A 22,375-nucleotide genomic window follows, 5' to 3' on the forward strand; every position below is an offset into this window, starting at 1 on the left:
GCAAGCACTACTTTGGTCCGATTTTCTTACTAGACTCGCCCATTTAAGTCATCTGAGTGTGGTCCGTTTTTCACGGATGAGTTGCTAGGGGACTCTAAAAAGAAAGCAGGACATTTTTTTTTTCGATGGACGTCAGTGTTTCCCTAAAGAAACACAGATGAGTTTTGCAACGCTCATCTAAATACAACCTAAACCCCAGCTGCATAATGACATGATGGTGCTTTAGCGGCTCCAAACCTAATGACAGGAGTTACATTTCCACTTATCTCCTGTCACTCCATGGAAACCATCAACAATCAGGCTAGCTGCTGCTAACGGATGTTATTTTTAGTATTTGTCTCCATTGTACTTGTCGTCATTGGCACACACACATATATATATATATATATATATATATATATATATATATATATATACATATATACACTTAACACCTAATCATGTATTTTTGAGAGGTAGACTTGTTCAAACATTGCTGTTTTTGCCTTCTATTTTTAAGAGAGGAGTGTTTTTAATTTGTTTTAGCAGGATTTACCCTAATGAGAGGTGAAATATAAGTAAGGGCTTATTCAGACGCACGTTGCGTTTTTGCGCGCGCAAAAAACGTGGCGTTTTGCGCGCGCAAAAACCACTTGACAGCTCCGTGTGTCATCCATGTATGATGCGCGGGCGGCTGCGTGATTTTCGCGCAGCCGCCATCATAAAGATGAGTCTAGTCGACGTCAGTCACTGTCCAGGGTGCTGAAAGAGTTAACTGATCGGCAGTTAACTCTTTCAGCACCCTCGACAGTGAATGCCGATCACAATATCGAGAAACCTGTTCAAAAAAAAGAAAAAGTTCGTACAAACCGAGAACTTCCCTCCCGGCCGTTGCCTTGGTGACGCGTCTCTCTTGACATCGGGCCCCACCTCCCTGGATGACGCGGCAGTCCATGTGACCGCTGCAGCCTGTGCTTGGCCTGTGATTGGCTGGAGCTGTCACTTGGACTGAATTGTCATCCCGGGAGGTCAGACTGGAGGAAGAAGCCGGGAGTTATCGGTAAGTCAGAACTTCTTTTTTTTTTTTACACGTTCATGTATATTGGGATCGGAAGTCACTGTCCAGGGTGCTGAAACAGTTTAACTCTTTCAGCACCCTGGACAGTGACTATCTCCTGACGTCACGTACCGGAATTTTTTTTGCCGGGTTCGGCCAAAACGAGTTCGGCCGAACCCGGTGAAGTTCGGTTCGGTTGTCCGGGTTCGCTCATCTCAAAGACACTCCGTTTGGATGTTTGTAAACAGAAAAGCACGTGGTGCTTTTCTGTTTACATTCATCCTTTTGACAGCTGGTGCGCGAAATAGGCAGTTCGCACGGAAGTGCTTCCGTGCGACCTGCGTGGTTTTCACGCACCCATTGACTTCAATGGGTGCGTGATGCGCGAAATACGCGGAGATATTGACCATGTCGCGCTTTTTGCGCAGCGGACAAACGCTGCGCAAAAAGCACGGACTGTCTGTACTGCCCCATAGACTTGTATTGGTCTGTGCGTGGCGCGTGAAAACCACGCGGCCCGCACGGACCCAATACACGTTCGTGTGAATCCACCCTAAGGGCACATTCACACGTGGCAGAATTGCTGTTGAATTACACAGTGGAATTCTGCAGCAGACATTTTTTTCATTTCTTTCTGTACATTTTTAGGAAGGTTAGTTCAGACGTTGCAGAAAATAACTGTGCGGAAATTAGGCTGCGGTGCAGAATTTTCCCTCCGCAGCATGCTTATTCCATTGCGGAGAAGAAGCGGAATATCACGGCGGATTTCAGCCTTTGCAATGCAAAAGCTGAAATTTGTTGCAAGTCTGCTGTGATATCCACAATGTCTGAATTACCTGTCAAATATGCAAATGTTGCTGCAGATTCATTTGCAGTGGAAAAATTCCGCCACGTCTGAACGTGCCCTTAGGACATCATTGAGGGGGTTCCCAGCTGGGGACCTCCCTTTAAGAGCATAAGCGACAGTTCTCTATCTGGTAGACTCGGGTTGTCCATGGATTGACGGCCATGCATCTAAAAATGATCAAAGCAACTTCCTTTCTCAGAATCCAGGACTCTCCATTAAAAAAAAACTACCTTTAAAACTGCACTGTGTAAACAAGGCCTTGAGGTGACAATCAGCTCTTTCAGAACAATACTTTGTAGACAGACACATCAGAATAATAAAAACCACTAATATCAGCTAGCCTGCTTGTTGTCAGTTTCTAGAGATCATCATGAGATTTCATTACATTGAACAAAGTTAAAAACAAATAGGGAATAAAAAAAAATGTGCTGACTATATAGCCAGTGTTATATGTGGAGCTTCACTCCAGCCAATATATACCATCACATGTCATCATTTATCTCCTGCAACTAGAAGCCAGAGCGGATATACTAAACTGCTGGATAAATATTTCAGAAACAGAATTACAGAGATGTTCATATCAACAGCTCGGGAATGTTATAAAACACGCTCCTAGAAATAATCATAACCTCACTGTATATATATATATATATATATATATATATATATATATATATATATATATACACTTCTATTTATTGCATTCTATCGTTAATATAATGCAATATGTTTAATAAATAATAAATAAAAACCTTTTATTTCATATATAATAACCAATAAAAATTACTATAACATAGGCTTCGCCCATAGATGGGAGATGATGATAATAATAATACATTTCATACTATATTATTATATTAAATATAGAAGCATGAATAGAAAACCATATTGTTCTCTTATAAAGGTGAGTTCTGTTTTGACGAATAATCCAGGTATGATCATCATGTTTTGCCCTAGTTATATAATGGTGAATAAATGAAGCTCATTGTGTAGGTCTGGTTTGTGCTATTGGCATATAAGGGCACATTTAATACGGGGGGTAACACATGAGGGTGGACCATACACTGATTCAGGAGTTTCCTGTGCACACAATAACACTGCCCACAGAAAAGAATGGGACTGAAAAAGCTTAGTCACCACAATGCATTAACCAGTCAGCTGCCAGGCCATCATGACAATGCTTTCTAAATAGAAGGAACCTGCCCCAAAACATCTCATACATTTCTTGCAATAAAATATGAACTTGTCAGATGCCAGGCAGCAAAGTAAAGTCTCTTATGAATTTATACTGCAATAATACTCCAATATGATAGGTGATGATGCAGAATACTAAAGACACAGTACATAGAGGAACATGGGATATTTCTGTATGCAAAGTCATGACTTGGGCTGTTCTATGCCAGGATGCATGCACCCGTGCCCCTTACCAGCGATCCTGAGCACAGCCCTCTCTGCTGGGTCCAGCACTGCTGCCCCGGAGGTCTTCCTCTTGCACCTCTCATGCCGGGGCAGGTTCCAGGGCAGGGTATCACCCGGGGCAGGGGAAGCAGATCCTGACTTCTGACTGTAATCCTCATCATCTGAGAAGTCAGCGGAGGAGGACATGGAGCAGCGATAGGACGCGGTGCCCGAGCTCTGAGGAGACAACACACAGATAATGTATATTATACAATGATCTAGCAATATACACAGACTGGCATGTACCCACAACAGGATGGCATATGATCATCGTGACTCACCATGGTGTGACATTCAGGAGGTCGGTGACTGCTGAGAAATCATTTGCTCTTGGGGAGAGGATGGGCAACAGGAAATGATCCCAACAATCAAACGATCTCCTCTACTGACCGGCCCAGCGACTCAGCCAGCCACTGCAACCAAGCCTACTGTGTTTACAGCATAGCATCTGGCGCCCTCTAGTGGACAGCCGCATGTGTGCCGGCTACTCCTAATGAGATGTACTCAGCTCACTAAGTAAAGAACCGCACACGGAGGGTGGCTGCTTCCTTTGTTGTGATTTCTCAAGGCTGCAGACCCCTGCTTACATCCCACTTAGAGATCCACTTATATCCTGTCTGCATCTCTAGACAATGGCTGGAGGAGCAGGAACTGACTGAGCTGTACAGCGTCCAGGAGCTATATATATATATATATACACACACAGGAGCTCCAGTAGTTCACTGGCATGACAGCTCCAGTAAACACGTTTCATCTCGGTTTATAGCCTCTGTCCTGGCATCGCTCCTCATTATAACAAGCACATCTGCCTTTGGTCAAGAGGACTGCCAGTGCATGAGGATCAGACTGCTGCCATTTCTGGGCAACCTGGCACAGGACAGGAATCTTACCCAGGAGCTGTCACTATTTTATCTGCCTATTCTGACACCTGTTTAACTAGATTCAGGAAAACATGACATAGAAGGAGCTGTGGATGAGGTGTAGAAACAAATAAAAACGACACAACCATCCAATATTTATATAAAGATCACACTGCATATTAACAGTGGGAAGTGTCCACAATGACAGTGGATTTATTGGAACTGACGGTTGTGGCTACAGACTTTAGTATTGGTAGAGTTGGGGATTTGTATATGATTTGCTAGTATAAACCAACCACTTTTGTATCACACCTATAGCACCAGTACATAGGAAAGGAGTGGGGCATCATTGCATGTCTCCAATTCCACATATTGATCCTGAGAATAGATGGGGGGGGGGGGGTGTTTGTGTTAAATCATATATAGACATGGGATCCATATATAATGTACATTACTATGAGTGAATGAGAACATTTTTCTGGATAGGTTTCCTAATTAATAGGCATTTACCCAACACGTCCATTAAAAGGGACAATGACATATTTTCTAAGAAGATGCACTCGTGTTTTATCATTTACAAAAAGTACTACGGACATCATGTTTCCCAGTGCTGAACAATAAATAATAATGATATAGTGAGTCATGCACTTGGCAATATGCAGCAATAATTTACCATAATTCAAAGATCATTCTAGAATTTGTGATTAATACAAAGTATCAGTTAGGGCTTGTCCACACGTAACTGAATTGCTGCAGAAAAAGTTTGCAGCAATTCTGCAGAAACTAGCAGGATTTCCACTGCGAAAAAAATGCACCATTACCTGTGTATTTTACTGTAGAAAATGGTGCGGACTTTGCAGCGTTTTTTTTCAATGCTAGGAGATTGTGACATCCCCTCTAAAAAAAAAAACAGCAATTATGTCCACTTTCCACAGCAGGAATTGACTTGCTGCGATACGGAAAATACTCACCGCAGTTCAATTTCTGGTTGGAAATTTCACGCAGCGTGTAGATGAGATTTGTTAAATCTCATCCACTTTGCTGCTACTGTATTCTTCTGCGTATTTTCCATCCGCAATTATGGACGGAAAATATGCAGCAATTCCACTACGTGTGGACAAGCCCTTACACAAGAAGAAGGTCAAAGGACTAGCAGGACTGTAGCCAAACTATATACAGTGAAGGAAATAAGTATTTGATCCCTTGCTGATTTTGTAAGTTTGCCCACTGTCAAAGACATGAACAGTCTAGAATTTTTAGGCTAGTTTCATTTTACCAGTGAGAGATAGATTATATTTTTAAAAAAAAACAGAAAATCACATTGTCAAAATTCTATATATTTATTTGCATTGTGCACAGAGAAATAAGTATTTGATCCCTTTGGCAAACAAGACTTAATACTTGGTGGCAAAACCCTTGTTGGCAAGCACAGCAGTCAGACATTTTTTGTAGTTGATGATGAGGTTTGCACACATGTTAGATGGAATTTTGGCCCACTCCTCTTTGCAGATCATCTGTAAATCATTAAGATTTCGAGGCTGTCGCTTGGCAACGCAGATCTTCAGCTCCCTCCATAAGTTTTCGATGGGATTAAGGTCTGGAGACTGGCTAGGCCACTCCATGACCTTAATGTTCTTCTTTTTGAGCCACTCCTTTGTTGCCTTGGCTGTATGTTTCAGGTCATTGTCGTGCTGGAAGACCCAGCCACGAGCCATTTTTAAAGTCCTGGTGGAGGGAAGGATGTTGTCACTCAGGATTTGACGGTACATGGCTCCATCCATTCTCCCATTGATGCGGTGAAGTAGTCCTGTGCCCTTAGCAGAGAAACACCCCCAAAACATAATGTTTCCACCTCCATTCTTGACAGTGGGGACGGTGTTCTTTGGGTCATAGGCAGCATTTCTCTTCCTCCAAACACGGCGAGTTGAGTTAATGCTAAAGAGCTCAATTTTAGTCTCATCTGACCACAGCACCTTCTCCCAATCACTCTCAGAATCATCCAGATGTGTATTTGCAAACTTAAGACGGGCCTGTACATGTGCCTTCTTGAGCAGGGGGGCCTTGCGGGCACTGCAGGATTTTAATCCATTACGGCGTAATGTGTTACCAATGGTTTTCTTGGTGACTGTGGTCCCAGCTGCCTTGAGATCATTAACAAGTTCCCCCCGTGTAGTTTTCGGCTGAGCTCTCACCTTCCTCAGGATCAAGGATACCCCACGAGGTGAGATTTTGCATGGAGCCCCAGATCGATGTCGATTGACAGTCATTTTGTATGTCTTCCATTTTCTTACTATTGCACCAACAGTTGTCTCCTTCTCACCCAGCGTCTTACTTATGGTTTTTTAGCCCATTCCAGCCTTGTGCAGGTCTATGATCTTGTCCCTGACATCCTTAGAAAGCTCTTTGGTCTTGCCCATGTTGTAGAGGTTAGAGTCAGACTGATTAATTGAGTCTGTAGACAGGAGTCTTTTATACAGGTGACCATGTAAGACAGCTGTCTTTAATGCAGGCACCAAGTTGATTTGGAGCGTGTAACTGGTCTGGAGGAGGCTGAACTCTTAATGGTTGGTAGGGGATCAAAGACTTATTTCTCTGTGCACAATGCAAATAAATATATATAATTTTGACAATGTGATTTTCTGTTTTTTTTTAATATAATCTATCTCTCACTGGTAAAATTAACCTAGCCTAAAAATTCTAGACTGTTCATGACTTTGACAGTGGGCAAACTTACAAAATCAGCAAGGGATCAAATTGTAAAGGATCTGCCAGGCACAGCTTCGGGGTTAACTCCCTTAATTAATCAGTCAGCACCTGAATCTACATCCCTGAGACTGACTCCAGCTTCCACCACCCAGGCTGGCAGGCTTAGGAGTGGGAGAGCCTATCGCAGCCTGGCCAGACTCAGCTAGCTCCCGCCCTCTGTCTATTTATACCTGCATTTCCTGTTCCTCCTTGCTTGTTATTCTTTTTCGTGTGGTTTCCTGGCCCAGCTACAGCTCCTTCTATTTTGTTCCTGCTCCATACAGACCCTGGCTTACTGACTACTCTTCTGCTCTTCGTTTGGTACCTCGCACACTCCTGGCTTGACTCGGCTCGTTCACCACTCTGGTTGCTCACGGTGTTGCCGTGGGCAACTGCCCCTTTCCCTTGCTTGTATTCCCTTGTATGTTTGTCGTGTTTGTCGTGCACTTACTGAGTGCAGGGACCGCCGCCCAGTTGTACCCCGTCGCCTAGGGCGGGTCGTTGCAAGTAGGCAGGGACAGAGTGGCGGGTAGATTAGGGCTCACTTGTCCGTTTCCCTACCCCCCGGTCATTACACAAATACTTATTTCCTTCACTGTACATCATTTATATGTGATGAGCAAAATACCTTAGGATAGGTCATCAATATTAGATCGGTGGTGGTCCGCCCATCAGCTGTTTGAAGGGGCAGCCTCTTCATTGTTTACATGGATCTCTTTTTCGTTCGTACTTGCACGCGTCGTTACATTCATAGCGTCTGGAAGCGTAATACCGTTCAAGTGAATAGGACCGTGCTGCAATACCTTGCACAGATGCTACGAATGTTCAAGTACAAACAAAAATGAAATCCATGTAAACAATAAAGAGGCTACGGTGTTCGTACGAGCACCGCAGCCCCATCAAACAGCCAGACCCCACTGATCTAATATTAATAGCCTATCTGAAGGATAGGCTATTAATTTAAAAAACCCGGATTACCCCTTTAATAAAAAACTGGACGTATTCAGCCAATCATATTCCAACCATACATTTTTTTTAAATGTCCAATATATAATATAATCAAATAGGCTTTAAAAAAAAGAAAAACATTTTTAAGTGTCATAAAAACCCGTCCTTTTTTTTTTCATACGATAAGTTCACATGTACTGTAAATACTGCAGAATTTCCGTGTGGAAATTCTGCAGCATTTTAGCAAGGCAAACTGACAAGCTGCAGATTGAGAATCCGCACCGGAGGTCAGTTTAAACACGTTTTTTTCTGCAAATATTTTCTGTGGCATCTGGATGAGATTTGTTTCAATATTATTCACTTTACTGCTATTGTAATATGCTGCAGAATATGCTGGGACTAATGTATTCTCTTCACTGCACGTTGGTTTTATGTCATTTATGTTTTCGTAACTTTAATAAAATACCAAATACTATACATTTATACATTTAGATGTTTTCTATCTAAGTGCTGCAACCTCGCTTCGATTTATTCCCAGATTGTATGTTTCAAGTTTCATGTGGGGCGACGGTCTCTCGTTGTTTTTAGCTGCTATATACTGTTTCAACCAACACAGTATCCTATAAATGATCAATAACCACCTTTTGTTAGTGTAAGATGTAGAGAACATTATGTGCTAAATATTTTGTCCACTTCCGTGGGTTCATCAAGTCCTTGGCAGTGCTATTAGAGGAATCCAGATAATAAAAAAACAAAGGATCAACAGACTTTCAAATGTCATATCCAATATAAGTCACAGAACCGGTAACCTCCAGCAACAAGGACATCCACAGACACTGTTTCTATCACAATATGATACATTCTGCACCTTCTGGGTGATCTTTGTTGAAAATACGCAAATTGTGATATTAGTCTATCTCAGTAGTAGTCATACTTGAAGGATTCATGCATATATTTCCTTCGGCAGAATATTACCATGACACCATTTGTTTCTGATACTGTTTGTTAAGAATCATGGCTGACTCTAAGCAATGTCAAACAATGATTTGCAAGGCCATATCGTATAACTCTGCTACATTTAGTCCATGTTCACACGTTCCGGATTCTATCAGAATTTAGGCACAGATTCTGCACCTAAATCCTGACAAATCCGCTCATATTCCACCAGAAATGCATGTGAATGAGCCATTTTATCCCCTGATTCACGCACTGCAGATTTTACAATTCTACACTGAAAAGCTGTGAAATATCTCAATGAATGGCTGCTGGCCAATCCGCGACATAAGCCCGAGTATCAGCTGCTGAATTCTGCCACGGATCTTCTGAAAATTCTACGTTGGATTTGCCATAGGAAAATCCATGATGTGTGAATATAGCCTAAAGCATAAGGGCATGACCACACGTGGCGGATTTCCTCCGCAACTGTCCGCATCAATGCCGCACAGAATCTGCGTTGCAGATTCTGCTGCGGATCTGCACAAAATGTGCAGTAAATTGATGCGGACTAGCTGCTGCGGACTGCGGTAAAAGTACTTCCCTTCTCCCTATCAGTGCAGGATAGAGAGAAGGGACAGCACTTTCCCTTGTGAAAGTCAAAGAAATTCATACTTACCGCCCGTTGTCTTGGTGACGCGTCCCTCCTTCGGCATCCAGCCCGATCTCCCTGGATGACGCGGCAGTCCATGTGACCGCTGCAGCCTGTTATTAGCCTGTGATTGGCTGCAGCCGTCACTTAGACTGAAACGTCATCCTGGGAGGCCGGACTGGAGACAGAAGCAGGGAGTTCTCGGTAAGTATGAACTTCATTTTTTTTTACAGATACATGTATATTGGGATCGGTAGTCACTGTCCCGGGTGCAGAAACAGTTACTGCCGATCGCTTAACTCTTTCAGCACCCTGGACAGTGACTATTTACTGACGTCTCCTAGCAACGCTCCCGTCATTACGGGAGCCCCATTTACTTCCTCAGTCTGGCTGTAGACCTAGAAATACATAGGTCCAGCCAGAATGAAGAAATGTCAAGTTAAAAAAGCAAGACGGATCCGCAGCACACATAACATGTGCATGACAGCTGCGGACTTCATTGCGGAAATTAGAATCTCCATTGAAGTCAATGGAGAAATTCCGCCATGAGTCCGCCACTGCTCCGCAACAGACAGAGCATGCTGCGGACACCAAATTCCGCTCCGCAGCCTATGCTCCGCAGCGGAATTTTACGCCTCGTCTAAACGAACACTGCTAAATTAAAGTGTAAGTCAATGGACAAACGGCTCCGCTGCGGATTAACGCTGCGGAGTGTCCGCAGCGGAATTTAAGTGAAATTCCGCCACGTGTGAACCCAGCCTAAAACTTAGCAAAAATACTAAATTAAATAAAACAAACTTCTTAGGTTGTGTTCGTGTTCACATTGTTTGTCATCAGTTCAGTTTTTCTTAGGAACTGATGACAAAATGAATAATCTACTGCCTAGTTGAATTTAGACCTATATACCAAAAATGTATTTTATTGATGCGAGATATTACATGACGGAGCAGCATGGCGGCCCAGTGGTTGGGACTGTTACTTGCAGCACTGGAATCCAACATCTGCATAGAGTTTGTATGTTCTCCTGATGTTACTGTGGGTTTCCTCCAACACTCCAGAAATATATGGATAGGGTAATTGTCTTATGAAATTAGACTGTGAACCCCACTGGGGACAGGGACTGATGAGAATGGTGACAATCTCTGTACAGCGCTATGGAATATGTTGGTGGTGCAATATAAGCAACAATAGATAAACATTATTGTCGCTCTCTATTTGGTTTTTGCAGGGTGGATGGATGGAATATATGAATGCTAATCATGTTATAAGATAATTCAGTCCGGACAGCTGCCCTCACGTAGGGGACAATGATACTTTATTATGGTTGTCAGGACTTTAATGATGGACATATGAAAAATGGATTCCCACTAAAAACGTTGGGATCTGTTTGAGCAGCAGTTTCCCCCGTCTTACTATTGAATGACCCTTAAATGTCCAACAAAGTATTTCTTAAAATCCCTAATATAAAGAAAAACCATAACCTCTTGTATATTTTTAGTGAATTGCTGTAATGTGTAAGAATAATCTTGCAGTCTTATAGGTACCAAATATATCCTGAACGATAGGTCATAATGTTACAGAGCATGGGATACCACTTGTATTTGACCACGTTCTGAAGCAGCTCCATAATTCACAATACTAAAGGGTCGTAAATAAAGACTGGCATATAAGATAAGAGGAGGACGACACTAGAAGCAATGTAGCGAGTATTCGCCAACACGGTGTACGCATGTTGACAATATTGCCCACAGTGCTGGAAGCCATGTCTCATCTGGCGCTGTTCACCACATTTATTAGAAGAGCGTTGAAGAACATTTAGTAAAGACCATATGGTGTTCATGATGAATGTCATTTTTTCTAAGCAATTACACCAGACAACTGACGTAATTGAATTGATACATGACCGATAGTCAATCTCTTAACATTCACTGTCTTCGCCCATACAATATCTTCATTTTCAAACATTTTCTGTACTTTATGTGTAGAGTACATAGTTGATGTTAAGAATTGGGTACATTGACATTAATATTATTCTATATTATTCTACAAATACCGTCAAAGCAACTGACTTTTCATCTATTAAAATAATTTCCTTTGATACCTTTCCATCTGTAGCATTGGTGTATTACTGCAGCCAACTGATATCACATTTTTATATGCAATGTATTTGTCCAGCAAATATTAATGAGTACACTGCCAATTAAACTGTTGAATGATGAAGAATATACAGATTTATCTTGACTTTTAATCCATTAAATACTTTAACTTGACTTTTTCAATGACTTGTCAATGGCTTTTGTTGTGCGATATCAGGCAGCAGCAAGTTATCAGAGTCAAGATAAAGATGGCTACATCCATCTGTAGGTGCACTTTTATCTTGCCCCAGATATAAATATATGATGGGATTCTTTTATCGAGGAAATTTCCAGTCATAGCAAGTGACAGCATATCCCTAGTCATAGCAAGTGATCATTGAGGGTTTGTTGGGCCCTCCACCAATTACTAGAAACAAGGGGCCACAGAGCTCTGTGGTACACTGCCGCTGCTTCAGAAATGTTCCCTGCACTATCTCACGGTTTACATACCACCACCATTATAAAAAAATTATATATTTTTTACTTTTTAAAATGTTTTTACAAACTGAAAAATTTGATGTGATTAAAAAAGCCCACTAGAAAACAGTTTCGGTTAAATGGCAGTCACTGATCGAGACCTTCAGAATGCCCTCACTATTTCTTTGTAATCCACCATTTTAGTTTACCTTATCCAGGTCTCGGGTGGCTATGTTACATTGAGCATAGACTGCTAACATGACATTGCACTATAATCATATGCTCTTTTTTTCATCTCCCCTTCACCTTTTTTTTTTTTTTTTTTTTTTAAATGGCTACGACCTCTTAGGCCACGTTCACGCGTGGCAGAATTTATCCGCTGCAAATGTTGGTGCAGATTCGGGGCAATTACGCAACGAATCTGCATCAACATTTGCATATTTGTCAGGTAATTCAGTCATTGTGGATATCACAGCGGACTTGCCACAGATTTCAGTTTTTGCATTGCAAAGGCTGAAATCCGCAGTGAAATTCCGCTGCTTCTCCGCAACATAATGTGCATTCTGCGGAGGGAAAATTCTGCACCGCAGCTTAAATTCCGCACAGTTATTTTCCACAACGTCTGAACTAAGTTTCCTAAAAATGTATAGAAACAAATGTAAAAAACGGCTGCTGCAGAATTCCAATGCGGACTGTCCGCAGCAGAAATCAATAGCAATTCCGGCACGTCTGAACTTGGCCTTAGTGGGAACTTCAGTCTCCAGTCTTTATGATCCTTTTGACCATGGATGTTTCTGATCCTATTGTTAAACTCCTTTAAGAAAGTAATTTCCAACTAATATGTTTTAATATACAGATAAAATATAATTAGGTCTTTCATTTGTCTTTTGTCTATATGTGCATGTCAATACAGCATGGACTGTGTCCATTGAAGTCCTCAGATCCCATGAGTACTGGACACCATTCTTTCATTTTACTTACATTGTGAATACATTAACGTGACCAACATTTCAATAATGGGATTGGGTAGCGGCTCACAATGTACAGGAAATAGCTCACTGGAAAACAGGAACCTGCATTATAAAATGTAATCAGACCATTGGTACAAAAGAACAAGGACTGGGCAGATATCAGTTTGGGCTATTGTACAACTAAACCACAATACATAATAGAGATCCGCAGGGAGCTTATAGCAGTTGCTGGAAATGTAACATTGGAAGCATTTTCCTGTTTATTTTATAAAGAACAGGATAAATTGCAAACAAATCCATAGCCACACCCATAGCCTAGAGAAGTGGTTCTCAAACTTTCTGAGGCCCACTTTTGGCCAAGACTAATGTATGGGACCTCCACTACTTAGTTGACGTATGTCAACATTATTCGTAGCTAGATGCCAGTATTTAGCTCCATTCAAAATATAAGTCCCTGCAACATTGAAAAGAACAATAATTGTGCGGGGAGGGGGCGTATTCAAAGTATCCTGCTGAAGTGCGTCGCTGAGGCCGCTGGCGGTGGGTCATGTGACCTGGCCCGCCCATCAGTGGCCATCAGAGCTGTAGCTAGGGGTTTAGCACAGAGGGGTGAAATACATCTGAGTGGACCCCAACCCACTGGGCCCCAGAGCATAATGACCCCTTAGTGGCCCCCACACAGTATAATGCCCTTATAGATTTCCCCACACAGTATAATGCTCCTATAGCTGCCGTCACACAGTATAATGCCCCTATAGTGCCTCCCTACTAAGTATAGTGCCCTGAAAGCTGCCCCCACACAGTATAATGCCCCTAAAGTGCCTCACTACACAGTATAATGCCCCTATATCTGCCCTCACACAGAAGAATGCCCCTATAGTGCCTCCCTACACAGTATAATGCCCCTATAATGCCTCCCCACACAGTATAATGACCCCTTAGTGACCCCACACACAGTATAATACCCCTATAGTGCCTCTGCACAGTATAATGCCCCCCCCCCCCATTGCTGCCCCAACACAGGATAATGCCCCCACACAGTATAATGTCCCATACAGTATAATGCCCCGTAGCTGCTACCACACAGTATAATGCCTCCATAGCTGCCCCCACACAGTATAATGCCCTTATAGCTGCCCGCACACAGTATAATGCCCACATAGCTGCCCCCATTCAGTATATTGGCCCATATCTCCCCCCCCCCTCCCTAGACCCAGTATAATGCCCCTATAGTGCCTAATAGAAAAATAATAAAATAATTACTTACCTACCCCCGTTCCCATGATAAGTGAAGGAAATCCTTCTCCTCCTTTGGTCTATGCTATGAGTGACTCGGCGCAGACAGGCACGATGACGTCACTACATCGTGCTTGTCTGCGCCGAGCCGCTCACGACTCATCGCATAGTGAATGATGGAGCAAGGAGCCGTCAGCTCCTTGCTCCAGGATTGAATTCAACAGTTTCTGTGTCCTGAGGTCGCAGATACAGTTGGAACCGGGACATCGGTGAGTGGCTTGCTACCCCTCGGAGGTCCTCACAGGTCATGACCCACAGTTTCAGCTATGCTGGCCTAGAGGATAGAGACATGCAAATAGCTGTTTATGTGGTGAAGCAAGTGACATTTATTTTTGTTTGGGTTCATTTATTTTTCTTCTTTTTTTTATTGGTATGGTCTAGTACAGGTGCCAGCAACCAGGGGCACTACAGCTGTTGTGAATCTATAACTCTAAGCACGCCCTGGCATCCAAAGCCTGGTATAGTAAGGCTGGGTTCACACGTGGCGGAATTTCACTTAAATTCCGCTGCGGACACTCCGCAGCGTTAATCCGCAGCGGAGCCGTTTGTCCATTGACTTACACTTTAATTTAGCAGTGTTCGTTTAGACGAGGCGTAAAATTCTGCTGCGGAGCATAGGCTGCGGAGCGGAATTTGGTGTCCGCAGCATGCTCTGTCTGTTGCGGAGCAGTGGCGGACTCATGGCGGAATTTCTCCATTGACTTCAATGGAGATTCTAATTTCCGCAATGAAGTCCGCAGCTGTCATGCACATGTTATGTGTGCTGCGGATCCGTCTTGCTTTTTTAACTTGACATTTCTTCATTCTGGCTGGACCTATGTATTTCTAGGTCTACAGCCAGACTGAGGAAGTCAATGGGGCTCCCGTAATGACGGGAGCGTTGCTAGGAGACGTCAGTAAATAGTCACTGTCCAGGGTGCTGAAAGAGTTAAGCGATCGGCAGTAACTGTTTCTGCCCCCTGGACAGTGACTACCGATCACAATATACAGCAACCTGTAAAAAAATATAAGTTCATACTTACCAAGAACTCCCTGCTTCTGTCTCCAGTCCGGCCTCCCAGGATGACGTTTCAGGCTAAGTGACGGCTGCAGCCAATCACAGGCTAATAACAGGCTGCAGCGGTCACATGGACTGCCGCGTCATACAGGGAGGTCGGGCTGGGTGCCGAAAGAGGGACGCGTCACCAAGACAACGGGCGGTAAGTATGAATTTCTTTGACTTTCACAAGGGAAAGTGCTGTCCCTTCTCTCTATCCTGCACTGAATAGGGAGAAGGGAAGTACTTTTACCGCAGTCCGCAGCAGCTAGTCCGCATCAATTTACTGCACATTTTGTGCAGATCCGCAGCAGAATCTGCAACGCAGATTCTGTGCGGCATTGATGCGGACAGTTGCGGAGGAAATCCGCCACGTGTGGTCATGCCCTAAATGTCATGGATGTGGATCTAGGATCTTAACAGACAGATAAAGGACTAAGAAGCACAAAACTTTAAGTCTATTTGTACTATATAGAAATACGTCTGTAAACAGATCGTACAATGGAATAAAGTAGTATTTAGACCCGGCCAAATACAGTGGTTCACAGTTTATGGCATTTCTAAAGTAGTTATTCACGTTTTCTCTCTACTTCATCTTGCCCAGACTATCATGCCATGTCTCATCTATCCAGTTTGCACCATGAGTGCTTTTTCTTCCTACCCCCGCTGGTATTGTTCCCATTTTCGCAGGACATGTAAATTTTTGCAACAGTAACAACTTACAACAGTGTTTGCAGCAGTTCTCCCACTATTTTGCAGCATTTCTTCTCTTTGATGCACCTCTTTCCTTTTTTGTGCAGCATTTCTTTCCGATTCTACTGCAACAATTACTCACCCCCCCCCCCCCCCATTTATTTTTGGATTCTTCATTGAATTCAGGCTGCAATAGACATATGCCACAGACACCCTCTCTGAACGAGACCTTGAGGGTAAGGCCACACGGTGCGTTGTTGACGCGGTTTTGTTGCGTTTGAAAACCGCATGCGGTCAACTGCATGCGTTTTTTGTCTCTGTCATGCTGCAGTTCTGTTGCGTTTTTTTATGCGCATAGTTTATGGACATAGTTTGAAGTTTGTTAGGGGCTTCCTGTATATAGTTCATTACAAGGCATTGCAGAACTGTTAGCAAAAACGCAAGCCGTTCAGCAACAACATTGGCAGCGCGGTCATTAACTGCATGCGGTCGGACTTTATGATGATGCAGTTAACTGCACAAAAAACACTTTGTAATATAATAGCAGCAGTCTGTCCATAACACAAATTTCACAATTGACTTCTATTGAAGAATGACTTGCTGTGGTTTAAAAACGAAACATAAACGCACCGTGACCGCACCCTGTGACCTTGCCCTAATTGTGGCATATTCAATTTTTACTCCTATAACCCCATGGACATCATGTTTGGGGAATACAGTTGAAGTCAAAAACCATATGCTCAACTGTATGCAAAAAACATATCCAATTGTTTGCCATACAGTTAACCCCTTCCCGACATTTGACGTACATGTACGTCATGGAAAGCATTGACTTCCCGCAAAATGCCGTACATGTACGTCAAATGTTTGGCACCGGCTCAGAAACTGAGTCGGTGCCATCATCACCGGATCTCAGCTGTATCTTACAGCTGACATCCGACTGTAACGGCGGGGACCGAAATTAGCTTCGATCCCCGCCATTAACCCCTTAAGTGCAGCGCTCAAACGCGATCGCTGCACTTAAGGTGTTTGCAGCTCATCGGAGCCCCAGCAATGAAATTGCCGGGGTTCCGGTGGCTGCAATGGCAACCGGAGGCCTAATACTGGCCTCCCGGTCTGCCTAGCACTGAAGCCGGTCAAGATCCGCCCGGCGGCGGAGCCTGATCGGCTTCCGTAGCTGCCGGCAAGATGGCGCCGGGTCAGGAGCTGATCCGGCGTCATCAGCGGTGGATGTCAGCTGTACTGTACAGCTGACATCCACCTGTAACGGCAGGAACCAGAGCTAGCTCCGATCCCTGCCATTAACCCCTTTGATGCAGCAATCGAAAGCGATTGCTGCATCGTAGCGGTTACTAGCAGATCGCCAGCCCTGACAGGCAATCGGGACTGGCGACTGCTGTTATGGCAACAGGAGACACAATGGTCTCCTGCTCTGCCATTACGGAAGCCTATTAGGCCCCGCTGGGAGGCGAAGCCTAATCGGCTTGCTGTCAGTGAATGACTGACAGATCTAATACATTGCACTACATAGGTAGTGCAATGTATTAGAAAAAATAAAATCTGACTGTTGGACCTTCAAGTCCCCTAGTGGGACTTGAAGAAAAGTGTAAAAAAAGTATAAAAAAGTGTAAAAAAGTGTAAAAAAAAAGTGCAAAAAATAAAAGTTTGAAAACAATAAAAGTTTCAAGTAATCAAATAAAACACAATCCCCCTTTTACTCTTATCAAGTCCTTTATTATTGAAAAATAATAATAAACCATATGTATTTGGTATCGCCACGACCGTAACGACCTGAGGTATCAAAATATTGTATTATTTATTGCACGCGGTGAACAGCGTAAAAAAAAACGTAAAAAACGTTACCCGAGTTTCTGTTTTTTAGTCACTTTGCCCTACAAATATTAGAATAAAAAGTGATCAAAAAGTCGCACGTATCCAAAAATGGTACCTATAAAAACTATAGCTCGTCCCGCAAAAAACAAGCCCTCATACACCTCCGTCGACAAAAAAATTAAAACGTTATGGTTCTCACAACTTGGCGACAGAAAAAAAATACATTCTTTTTACAAAAGTTGTGAAAAAAGTTGTAAAACATAAAAAAATGCTATAAATTAGGTATCGCCAGAATCGTACTGACCCACAGAATAAAGTTAACATGTAGTTTATAACGCATGGTGAACGCTGTATAAAAAAAAACGAAAAAAGCTGTGCCAGAATTGCATTTTTTTGTTTACCTGGCATCCCAAAAAATTGGATAAAAGGTGATCAAAAAGTCACATGTACCCCAAAATGGTACCAATAATAACTACAGCTCATCCCGCAACAAACCAGCCCTCATACCGCTACGTCTATGAAAAATAAAATTAGTTATGGCTCCAATAAGTCAGGAAATAAAAAAATATGCAGTTGTGCCCGAGGGGAACATTTCTTCTGTTTGAAGAGGCGATTTATCAAGGACCTAAAATTAGGGAACCAGGAAAGGGAGGGCCCAAACATATCCGCTGGAAGCGACGGTGCCCGTATTATACCAGGACAACACTTCCCAGCAAAATTCCTCAAACTACAAAGGTGCAGAGTGTGGACCAAAAGGGGGATAAGAAATTACACCATTTATCAGTGCGACACTGGCCTGTGCGGAAAGGATTGCTTCACAGCGTAACACACATCTATGGATTATTAATTTTTTTTCATACCACCTGACTATGCCCCTTATATACTCCGCCCCGCTTACATGTACCCCCACATTATAAAACACCAGCAATACTCAAACAATTTTAGTAGCAAGCAAAATCCGCTCTCCAAAAGCCAAATGGTGCTCCCTCGGCTCTGAACCCTACAGCGTGCCCAAACAGCAGTTTCCTTCAACATATATGGCATCGTCATACCCGGGAGAACCCTTTTAACAATTTTTGGGGTGTGTGTCTTCAGTGTCATAAGCTTGGCATGACATATTTGCCACTGAATGGCATATCTAGGGAAAAATATAAATTTTTAATTTGCACCATCCGCAGTGCATTCATTTATGGAAAAGACCTGTTGGGTGAAAATCCTCACTACACCTCTTAATAAATGCCTTGAGGGGTGCAGTTTCCATAATGGGGTCACTTCTCAGGGGTTTCTTTTTATTATTTCACATCTGAGCCTCTGCAGTTGTGAACCAATACTTTGTAAATCGCCAAATTAGGCCTCCACTCCGCATGGTACTCTTCACTCCTGAGCCCTGTCATATGTCCAGGCAAAAGATTAGGGCCACATGTAGGGTGTTTCTAAAACCGGGAAACACCGCATAATAATTAGAGGGCTGTCTTGTTATGGTGGCACAAGCCGGGCACCACATATTGGCATATCTATGGAAGAAAATCCCATTTTCACTCTGCAACATCGAGTGAACACTAATTTCTACAAAACACCTGCAGGGTTAAAATGCTTACTACACCCCTTGGTAAATGCATTGAGGGGTGTCGTTTCCAAAATGGGGTCACTTCTGGGGGGTTTCCACTGTTTTGGGCCCACAGGCGCCCAGAAACAAATCCAGCAACATCTGCACTCCAAATGGCGGTCCTTTCCTTCTGAGCCCTGCCGTTTGCCCAAACAGCAGTTTATGACCACATATGGGGTATTGCCGTACTCGGGAGAAATTGCTTTACAAATTTTGGGTTCTTTTTTTCCTTTATTTGTTGAGAAAATGAAAAAATTTGCGCTAAAGCTACGTCTTATTGAAGAAAAAGGACTGTTTTTATTTTCACTGCCTAATTCTAATAAATTCTATGAAACGTCTGTGGGGTCAAAATGCTTACTACACCCCTAGATGAATTCCTCAAGAGGTGTAGTTTCCTAAATGGAGTCCCTTTTTGGGCGTTTTCATTGTTTTGTCCCCTCAGGGGCTTTGCAAATGTGACCTGGCCTCCGCAAATCATTCCTGCTAAATGTGATCTCAAAAAGCCAAATAGTGCTGTTTCCCTTCTAAGCCCTGCCGTGTGTCCAAACAGCCGTTCATTACCACATGTGGGGTATTGTTTTACTCGGGAGAAATTGCTTTACAAATTTTGTGGTGCTTTTTCTCCTTCAGTCCTTCTGGAAATGAGAAAAAATTAGCTAAACCTAGATTTTTTTTGAAAAAATGTAGATTATTATTTTCAGGGCCTACTTCCAATATTTTCTGCAAAAAAACTGTGGGGTCAAATCGCTCACTATACCCCTAGATAATTTCCTCAATGGGTGTAGTCTCCAAAATGGGGTCACTTGTGGGGGGTTTCCACTGTTTTGTCCCCTCAGGGGCTTCGTAAATGTGACATGGCCTCCGCAAACCATTCCTGCTAAATGTGGACTCCAAAAGCCAAATGGCGCTCTTTCCCTTCTAAGCCCTGCCGTGTGTCCAAACAACCGTTTATTACCACATGTGGGGTATTGTTTTACTCGGGAGAAATTGCTTTACAAAGTGCTTTTTCTCCTTCAGTCCTTGTGGAAATGAGAATAAATTAGCTAAACCTACATTTTCTTTGAAAAAATTTAGATTATCATTTTCACAGCCTACTTCCAATAATTTATGCAAAAAACCTGTGGGGTCAAAACGCTCACTATACCCCTAGATAATTTCCTCAATGGGTGTAGTTTCCGAAATGGGGTCACTTGTGGGGGGTTTCCACTGTTTTGTCCCCTCAGGGGCTTTGTAAATGTGACATCGCCTCTCAAACCATTCCTGCTAAATTTGAGCTCCAAAAGCCAAACGGCGCTCTTTCCCTTCTAAGCCCTGCCGTGTGTCCAAATATCCATTTATTACCACATGTGGGGTATTGTTTTACTCGGGAGAAATTGCTTTACAAATTTTGCGATGCTTTTTCTCCTTTAGTCCTTGTGGAAATGAGAAAAAAAATCGCTAAACCTACATTTTCTTTGAAGAAATGTTGATTTTAATTTTCACGGCCTACTTCCAATAATTTCTGTAAAAAACCTGTGCGGTCAAAATGCTCACTACACCCCTAGATAATTTCCTTGAGGTGTCTAGTTTCCCAGATGGGGTCACTTTTGGGGGATTTTCACTGTTTTGGCACCGCAAGAGCCCTTCAAACCTGACATGGTGCCTAAAATATATTCTAACAAAAATAAGGCCCCAAAATCCACTAGGTGCTCCTTTGCTTCTGAGGCCGGTGCTTCATTCCAGTAGCATGCTACGGCCACATGTGGGATATTTCCTAAAACTGCAGAAACTGGGCAACAAATATTGAGTTGCATTTCTCTGGTAAAACCTTCTGTGTTATAAAAAAAATTGTATTAAAAATTTATTTCTGCAAAAAAATATGAAATTCGTCAATTTCACCTCTACTTTGCTTTAATTCCTGTGAAATGTGTAAAGGGTTAAGACATTTTCTAAATGCTGTTTTGAATACTTTGAGGGGTGAAGTTTTTAAAATGGGGTGACTTTTTTGGGGGTTTCTAATATATAAGGCCCTCAAAACCACTTCACAACTGAACTGGCCCCTGTAAAAATAGCCTTTTGAAATTTTCTTGAAAATGTGAGAAATTGCTGCTAAAGTTCTAAGCCTTGTGAGGTCATAGAAAAATAAAAGGATGTTCAAAAAACGATGCCAATCTAAAGTAGACATATGGGGGATGTTAATTAGCAACAATTTTGTGTGGTATAACTGCCTGTCTTACAAGCAGATACATTTAAATTGAGAAAAATGCAAATTTTTGCAATTTTTCACTATATTTTCGTGTTTTTCACAATTAAATACTGAATGTATCGACCAAATTTTACCACTATCTTAAAGTCCAATGTGTCACGAGAAAACAATCTCAGAATCGCCCGGATAGGTGAAAGCATTTCAACGTTATTACCACATAAAGTGAAACATGTCAGATTTGAAAAATGAGGCTCTGTCAGGAAGGTCAAAAGTGGCTAAAGAGGGAAGGGGTTAAATACGTCTGCCCAATGACTTTAAAAAAAAAACAAACAAACAAACAAACAAACAAACAGTATACAGATGGTAACTTATCAAATGTACACTCTTTTGGTATGCAGCTTAATAGGCCATCAGGGGTAAGGTGGATAGAAATGTGCCAATTCATTCAGCCATAGGTGGGAAGCCATCTCTGCTTTTATTTTCCATTATAAAAAAGCAAAAATATATTTAAAGGATACTTTTTTTTGGGTGGTTCTGTATATCATAGTCAGCTACACAGTAGGTATCCAGACATAAACCTTTCAAACATATGGTAAAAGTACACACTTTTTTCTAACGCTGTCAAAAAACGTGGTGTCTAAGTTTTGCGGATCATAAATTCCATGCTATCACTCATCCAAGTCCAAATCAAAATCAAGCTTGACAAAGGCTGCATTGAGCAGCT

The 22,375-nt window shown here is 42.5% G+C and overlaps 1 protein-coding gene across 14 annotated transcripts in view; it reads right to left on the reverse strand.

Annotated features, from left to right (window-relative positions):
• DST (dystonin) overlaps positions 1-22,375 on the reverse strand; it is a 546,107-nt gene that overhangs the window by 494,456 nt on the left and 29,276 nt on the right. For 13 of the 14 annotated variants that reach the window (XM_075861968.1, XM_075861975.1, XM_075861963.1 and 10 more), the window contains exon 4: positions 3,311-3,518. In XM_075861968.1, the coding sequence (XP_075718083.1) occupies positions 3,311-3,518 (208 nt within the window). Of the gene's footprint in view, positions 1-3,310; positions 3,519-3,622; positions 3,841-22,375 lie in introns of those variants that run through there. The other variant, XM_075861971.1, reaches the window with a different exon arrangement.

The sequence above is a fragment of the Rhinoderma darwinii genome, chromosome 4, assembly GCF_050947455.1.
Source record: "Rhinoderma darwinii isolate aRhiDar2 chromosome 4, aRhiDar2.hap1, whole genome shotgun sequence".
NCBI lineage: Eukaryota > Metazoa > Chordata > Amphibia > Anura > Rhinodermatidae > Rhinoderma > Rhinoderma darwinii.